The following is an 8,278-nucleotide window of genomic DNA, read 5'->3' on the forward strand; positions in this document are numbered from 1 at the left end:
CTCACAGGTATGCTTTGTGTGGGGACCTTGGGCCCGATGCAAGCCTATCAAGAGAGTTTTAGTGACTAAAATCTTTGTATGAGATCTATAATAAGATCCAAGGCTCAATACATCAAAGCCTTGACTACAAAATCTTGCCTCAAAGAATGCATAGTAAAGTGTTGAAGACAAAGAAGACCAATAGCTGAGATATACAAGTGATGCAGATGAATGAGTCCATGCATAGTAAAGTGTTGAAGACAAAGAAGACCAATAGCTGAGATGCATGTCAAGTGATGCAAATGAATGAGTTCATGTGGTTCTCCCCAATTGACATCAAAGGTAATCTCCATGACCCTTGAAATCTCAATCTCTCTCTATCTTTGCTCTCGAAGAACACTCAATCGACCACTGGAGCTTACAAATCTCTCACAGACATGAATGATCAAGGAAGGACCTTTAAAAGACTCTAAAGGCCATAACCAAATCTATAAAAGTCGCAATTGCGAGCTTTCTAACCAAAATAGAGAGGATGATATCCTCCGCTTTTGCCTCTCTTAAAACACTCAATGAACCAAGTCTTTTCCTTTCTAAACACCAAATGAGCCACCAAATCTTACAAATCTCCCAAAGATGGCCACTTCATGAAGTAACCTTGTAAAATCTCAAGGTCATATGTAACTAGAGATCCAAAAGTTAGATTTGCAAGACTCCTAAACTAGAATAGAAAGGATGAAGTCCTATACACAATCGAAGGAAGAGAAGGGACACGATGCGTCAAAGCGTTGACAAAGCAATGGCTTACATGGCAGTACAAGAATAGGTCGAGCTCACATCACCACATAAGGAGGCTAGGTTAAAATGTTGGAGGAGATGGAGAGAGTGAGAAAGAGAGGAGTGCACAAGATGAATACTAGTCCATTCATTTGCAAAGAAAACTACAATATATGAACACTCATTATTTGGTATAATGTACATCATTCTTTACATATTAGAGGTTATAAATAATGAAGTTGCCTCTTCAAATTTAGGTCTACAATAGCCTTTTGGGAGCCTTTAAAACTTACAAAGTATGTGTGATTGGAATTTCCTCTAAGCAATGTTCTTAGAGCATATTCTTTGATGATGTCTTAGTATGACCATGGTGACTTGATTGTGGTTAAGGTTGTTTATAGTTTGAATAACTATCATTTGGGTTAATTGAAGTTGGGGAGATTTGCCTATGGTTGCTATTGTTTGTATTAATGTGGCCTTGTGTCTTGGATTACCATGTGGCATGTTGACATGGAAGAGTCTAGGACACAAGTGCATATTCCATTGCTGAATTTCACCATTTTCAATAAGATCTTTTATACACCTTTGAAGTTTGGATGTTATCACTAATCTAATTGAGAATATACAAGGCACCTTTCCTTTCTCTTAGAGACTTACATTTATTGTGAAATGAGCTCTAAATAGCTTAAATGGGGTTGAAAATTCTCAAGATGCATTAGCATGAGTAGGACATGAAGAGAGAATCCCCTCGAAGATTCTCCAAAGCTGGGGAATCAAGGTTAATGCACATATCAATGCCTCCATCTCCTTTTGGCTTGGCAGGAAACATACACATCTCACCTCCAACACGTCCTAGACGCACAGGTCGCACGCAGCTAGGTCTACCCTGCCCGAAGTCAACATTATATGTAGGGAAGCAGTGTGAGCTAGAAACATTCATGGTGGTCCCAGGGAACCAGTGGGCATCAAGCCCGAGACGAGTGTCATGGAGCTCAAGCCAGTGGATAGTACCATAAAGGGTGTCAAGGCTAGTGCATGAGTCAAGGGCTTCCATGATGCGAGATGCCGTGGCAGGGAAGTCCTCAGAGAGGAGTTGTGCGACAGTGGTGCAAGCATTGGTCCAGGTGACTGCATTCCCGAAGTATGCATCCGAGACGAGCGGGGGGGACGATGAGGTGCCACGGCTCCAACGCCAATTGGCGATAACGACAAAGCTGAGTTCTGTGTCAAGAGGAAGCTGTCTGGCGAGGGTGACATGGCGCCAGCAATGAGCAGAGAGAGCCACGTAGGAGGAAGGCTCACGATGCGTGGCAGCCATCTTCTTGAGGTGGCGGAGGGCCTCGGAGCTGAAGTGAAACACTGTGTTAACGAGCAGACTTGCTTCTCTTCTGGGGAAGGGCACCAGATTGAAAGGGAGGAGCTTCGCTGTGTCTTCCGAAATCTCGTCTGGCTTGAACGCAGTCCTGTCGTGAATGGGTTGTTTGCAGATGCGCAGCCCCCTCGCACATTCCCCCCACGACACCATAAAATGCCACAGTGAATACCCATCCATCGCTACGTGACTGTGGCTCACCCCTACCGCTGCCCCGCCCCCCTCAAATCGCGTCACCTGCAAATAAATCTTTCCGTCAATTACATATCACTTAGTAGACCTTGAGGGTGATCAGATTTGCACATACTTGAACCGATAGCAGTGGCACGTCGCTGCGATCTGACCGCCTCAAATGCCCCCACCGGACCAGCTCCTCAAAGAAGGGCTTGAAATTGAAATTCTCTCCCATGTCCTCGAAAGATGCATCGATGGACGCCTCCACGAACTCTACGCCGGCGTCGTTACAATCGATCACAAACCTCCCATCCTCACCTTTGGCCAATCGTCCTGCCAATGGGAAGAAATGCACCAGAACGGTCGACAAGCTTTCCTTCAACGTGCGAACAAAGTCCGGGAATTCGCTGGATGCGACTCGGTAGAAGATGAGCCGCAAATTATAGCCGATGTCTCGCCAAAAGAGGTCGAGGCTGGAAAGATACAACCCTTGCCTCTGTGTAGGCGTAGATGGTAGGACACACGAGCACTCACGGAGCGTAACTATGGTACCCGTCATGGTTGCCAAGGGGAAGAAGAGAGTAATGGTTTATTGTTCCACCAAGAGGAGCATTTATTCATCCACTAAGGGGATCATGCATCCACTAAGAGGATCCCTCAGTACCTAGTAATGACAAAGGCAAGAATGTTGATGGAGCCTCTCCGCGAGAAACAAGAGCCTTTCAAGGTGTTAGGAATCATGGTTCCACTACCAGAAAGAATCATTCAAGTCTTCTGGAAAGACTGTAGCCATTGAAAAGTGTTTTCCTAGTGTTGGCTCTATAGTGCAAAGTTGGTTTCACAAATTTGAGCCCTACAGCTTAAGTTATTATACTAGATGTACTTTTCTTCTTTATGAAGATAATAGACCTTTAGCATAATCAACATTGCACATACCTACATTGATAGAAATGACACCTTGTGATTTGACTATCCCTCAAACTAAGTTACATCAATTTGATCAAAACAAATCTTGATATTAAAAAATCCAAATTTTTAGATTTAAAATGTATTCGATAAATTATCCTCTTTTACTCATAGGAATACTTTCTTTGTATGAAGAACATGGAGCATATATGGGAAAAGTATGTATGAATTTCTTATTCTTACGGATACCTACTCTCAGGTTTGCTCGCCCATCTGCATACAATTCGTTGCATCCACATCTTGCTACTTTTAGCTATGTTAGGTGATTTTCTTTAGCTCTCTTCCTTTTTAAAGACTTAGGCTAGCACTCAACTCGAGAGTTGTGTGTTACAGTTTGAGTTAAATTTTAAATGTGTTTCCATTATCTTTTAATGTTAAATGTTATTTGCTTTTTAAGTTTTTAAAGACTTAGTCTTAGTCAAGCACTCAACTATCTCGAGGGTTGTTTGCTCATTGATTGTTAGCTTGAGTTATATCTAAGATATTTTACCATTGATTTTTTATGTTGAATGTTATTGCTCTTGAAGTTATTTAAGGCTCACTACTACCTAGCTCCTGTTCCGATGCTTCTTTTCGATGCATATTACTTAGTTTTTTGGACAGAATCGTTCCGTTGATTTTACAGCCAAAAAGTCACGACGTCCATATTTTTGTCAATATTAGCGTCTATATTAGCATTATTTGCTGGATAGCATCGATATTAGTGTCGAAAAGGTATTTGGGAAAACACGCGGCATCGAAAAAAGCATTGATAATAGTCATCCTTGGTAAACCTTCCAAATTTCAAATCAAATTGAAATATTTTGGGTCAACGTTTACTTGGGTATAGCCAATCGCAAAACTATTTTTGGGGCCACGATGCGATGCACTTCTAGGTGAATATTTGAATTTTGTGCGGACCTGCGCTCTCATCAGAAATTTTCTCGACATCATGAAGGCACACTGGCGTAATAATGAGACATAATCTATTTGTTCTGAATACCGCATAGCTCTTGAAATAAAGATCCAGCATGACATCATCTAATTCAAGAGAGACACAGTGTCTCCCTAGTTCTATACATGCATGTGCCATATTGCATATAGAGGATCTTACATTTATAAAAACTTGGCAATTGCTGAGAGCCAAGTCTAGCTTGTTGCATTAAAAAATTTTAGGGAGCTAAAGGAGGATAAAATGGAGAGGTTGAATAGCATGCACATAGCCAGGACTCAGATTGCGGCCCCCCCAACAAGTCGAGAGTAATCTGCTTTGAAAATACTGAGGCCTTCATCGACATGTAGGGGGCCATATAGCATAGCCATAAAGAGGCCCTCTGTGAGCATGTCATCTAAGGTGGTGACATGCAGATGTGTGGGGAATCGACTGTGGGAATGAAGGGTCTCCACTAGTGCCAGCATTTCTACTCTAGGTGAGTGCAACGCAATCACCTTATAAAATAACATTGGGATCATAAAGCATTAAGGGGGGGTGGCAGTAGGCATGCTGAAGATGAGAGTGTTGAAGGAGGGAGCGTGGAGCAAAGTAGAGCAGGGGTGGAAAAGAGCTAGAGGAAGGGTGTGGATCAAAGTAGCAGAGCGTGTGGAGCAAAGTAGCAGAGCAGGGGCAGATGAGAGCAATGTAGTGAAATGCCTTGCACAGATCTTATATTGATTATAAAGTTTGAGCCACCGTGGTGGCTAGAGCGGGGGGTTCCATCCACATTAATTATAGGCCATCACAGTGGAATCTTAGGCACCACCCCAGACGGGTTAGTAATCATGAAGAAGACACCATGTGGTGCCACTCCGATGGCTGGTAATTAACTCCCAGCCCTAACTCCCAGCCCAGTGGAATCTTAGCCACAACAGACGTGGCTGATGAGAGCCACCACCACCGGGTAGTAATTCCCACAAAGGTAAATCATGAAGCTCTAATTACTCATTACCATGCACTCTAGTTCTCTACTGAGCATGCAAGCTTGGTGACTAGTAATTTTTATTGCACTCATAGCAATCATGCATGCAAGCCCAGTGGTGGCTAGCAATTTTAACTGCCAGCCTGGTGGTGGCTAGTAATTTTAACTACCAGCCTAGTGGAATCGTAGCCATGATAGACGTGGCTGAAATCACTCGTTACCATTAGTGCACCCCCTAAGGGATGTCACCTTGCATGTTGTCTTACTACATGTCTCCACAATGAGTCTCTTGCAGCAACTTAGGAAATTTAGGACCTAAACTATAGCTATACTTCTAGCAAAATACTCTCAGAGTGGAACCCTCTATCACATTCAATCTCTTTCCTACCCATCCTATGACTCAGAGTTTGACTCTTCTTAGACTCTCTTTCACATTAACTCCGTTCCCTACACATCCGATCACTCACAGTCCTATCACTGTCTTCTCTACTGATCCTATCACTCACAATTCTCTCACCCTCCTTATCACTAGGAGCATCTCTCTTATCACTACTAATTGTGTCACTTGGAAAGGTCATCTCTCCTCCTTAGAAGAGAATCTTCAAAGCCTCACACTTTCCACCTCTCCCCTTCTATTTGCTCCAACTCCACCATTAGCTTGGGAAATTCAATAGATATTGTTGTTGGCGTTATTGAGAAATGGAACTAGTTAAAGGCCAATATTCAAAATTGGATATAGGTAGAAATGTTTGCTACCATTCATTACTACTCAATTGTTTCTAAGTCTACTAAACACTTGATAATGTTATCTTGAACTATAAATGAACACACATTTCATTTATTTTGGACTGTGTAATGCCCAATTCTCATTTTTGTAAGTACTTTTGGAAAGTGTACTATCCAAAATCATTTGTATACATATTTTGGAGTACTTTAAGATGTATTTTTTTTTTTAAATCCACTCTTAAAGAAACAAATTAAAATAAAAAAGTAAGAGAATTTTGTAAGTTTTTGGAAGTGCAAAAAATGAAAATTGTAAAATTTAATGTAACATGTTATAGAGAATGAGACCTAACTTTTTCTTAACTTATTAACAATTTAAATTAATAAAATAATTTAAATGCGTGTGTGTGTGCGTGTGTGTGTGTGTGGGGCCCATTGTTGACATTAATTTATAATAAGAATCCTCTTAAATCTTCAAGATATCATAATGGTATTTATACACATCTTTTGAGAGTTTCAATACTCTAAAGTCTGAGTGATATCACATCATCGGATGTTTCCCATGCAGGCATGACACAAACATGCCTTTGGTTCATCGATGGAAGGCCATTTGTACATATGATGAGATGGGTGCATTGCACTTGCCCAAGTGGCATATCAATGGAAGGCCATGGGTACATATGGTGAGATGGATGCACTGCACTTGCCCACATGGCACGAATATGCCCGTGGGGCTTTTAGTTCATCCATGTTGTTGTGGAATTCATGCTACAACTATTGACGGAGGGGAGGGAGGGGGAAAGAGACAGAAAGGGAGGGAAAAGCAAGGGGAAAGGGAAGGGGAGGGGGAAGGGAAGGGAAGGGAAGGGGAAGGGAAGGAAGAGAGAGAGAGAGAGAGAGAGAGAGAGAGGGGGGGGGGGGAGAAATCGAGGGGAGGGGGAAGATAAGGAAGAGTGAAAAGAAGGGGAGGGGAGGGGGAATTGAACGAAGGGGCAAGAAGAGACAAGGGGAGGGTGATGAAGGGGGGAGGGGAGGGGAGGGGTGAGGCAGGGAGGGGAAGGGGGATGGGGATGGGGATGGGGAGGAGATGGTAAGGAGGAGGTGAGGAAGGAAGATGCTTGGGGGGGGGGGGAGGGGGACATGGTGGAGGGTTGAGGGAAGAGTGAAAGGGAGGGCGTTGAGGATGACTCCTCCACCCTCGTGGACCTCAACCAAGGAGGGTTAGTAGACCTCTAGTAATGGGGGGTTACAATAGCAAGTAGTAGATACTTTTGTAATTGTATGGATAGTTATAATTGTCCCTAACAGCATGTAGTAGTGGCCTTATCCACCACATCATTTTTGGGACTACGCCTATTTTCCAACTATTATTCGACTAAGGTCAGAATACCATCGGATGTTGTTATAAGCTGGTCATCACCTTCTACATAGAGAGTTGTTTTGCTATCTTCTATAATACAAACTATATGCAATATTTCCACTCTACAAACTATACGAAATACCATCGGATGTTGTTATAAGCTGGTCATCACCTCCTGCATAGAGAGTTGTTGCTATTTGTTGTAATAAAAACTATATGCAATATTTCCACTCTACAAACAATTGTCTCGGCTATTTGTATGCTTTGTACTGTATCTTTCTTTTTGGACATTAGTCAGATTTAAGTTTGACCTTGGCATTCTCATTGCTAGGAGTGGATGTGTGTAGGTGTTTTTCAGTATTTTGGAGACACCACTAACACTATTGCCGATCCTAATCTATGTTTGAGCTTTGACAACCGGTTGATGCTACATAGCAATTCTACACAAACCGTATAATCTACAATGACTACAACACAAATCAACTAGCAGAGGCAACAACTTGAAAAAAAATCAAAACAACAACAACGTATTGTCAGAAAGACGACTTCTAGCAAAGCACGAGATGACATACAAGCTGATTTAGTGAGCGATGTCATTTAGAGATCACCACTTTCAAAAATCCTTCATGACTTGTGTAAGTGGCTTCCTCATGACAAGAACCACTTGGATAGCCACCACAACACTCCAGACAAGTGAACACATCGATAAGTCAGGTGTCTACAAAGCTATGTCTCAGATTAAACATTCAATAGGAAGTGGATTGTAATCCAACTCCCCGACCATACAAGCTTGAAACAACTTGATAACGTCCCTCATCGACAAACACCACTAGCAAACAACTATTTGGCAATCAAAGTACAATACACAGTTTGACAAGCGACATTGTTGTCAAAGTCTTTAGTCATGACATTGACTAGATGAGCCCATCCAACTACGCAATAGGACCAAATGCTCTTCTAAGGTTCATCAACAATAGCAATCCAACCACAAAATATATTGACAACAACAACACTATCAGATATTCAAGGCGGCAA

At 42.2% G+C, this 8,278-nt stretch overlaps 1 protein-coding gene across 1 annotated transcript; it reads right to left on the reverse strand.

Annotated features, from left to right (window-relative positions):
- Window positions 1-1,468: 1,468 nt before the first annotated feature.
- LOC147879577 (hydroxycinnamoyltransferase-like) lies at window positions 1,469-2,862 on the reverse strand. The gene is made up of 2 exons (XM_087371402.1): window positions 2,433-2,862; window positions 1,469-2,362 (listed from the first exon to the last, which is right to left on the reverse strand). Exons 1-2 carry the CDS (start codon window positions 2,856-2,858, stop codon window positions 1,469-1,471), a joined length of 1,320 nt encoding a protein of 439 aa, XP_087227528.1. The 5' UTR covers window positions 2,859-2,862.
- Between the last annotated feature and the right edge of the window lie 5,416 nt (window positions 2,863-8,278).

Source organism: Dipteris shenzhenensis, chromosome 33 (genome assembly GCF_047967505.1).
Source record: "Dipteris shenzhenensis isolate YYH24624 ecotype China chromosome 33, Dip_SZ_1.0, whole genome shotgun sequence".
Classification (NCBI taxonomy): Eukaryota; Viridiplantae; Streptophyta; class Polypodiopsida; order Gleicheniales; family Dipteridaceae; genus Dipteris; species Dipteris shenzhenensis.

Bases quoted from the DNA above. Each gene is read 5' to 3' on its own strand.
- LOC147879577 (XM_087371402.1), bottom strand. From the start codon at position 2,858: ATGACGGGTACCATAGTTACGCTCCGTGAGTGCTCGTGTGTCCTACCA. The intron at 2,363-2,432 runs GTATGTGCAAAT...ATTTATTTGCAG, and splicing joins TGCCACTGCTATCGGTTCAA to GTGACGCGATTTGAGGGGGG.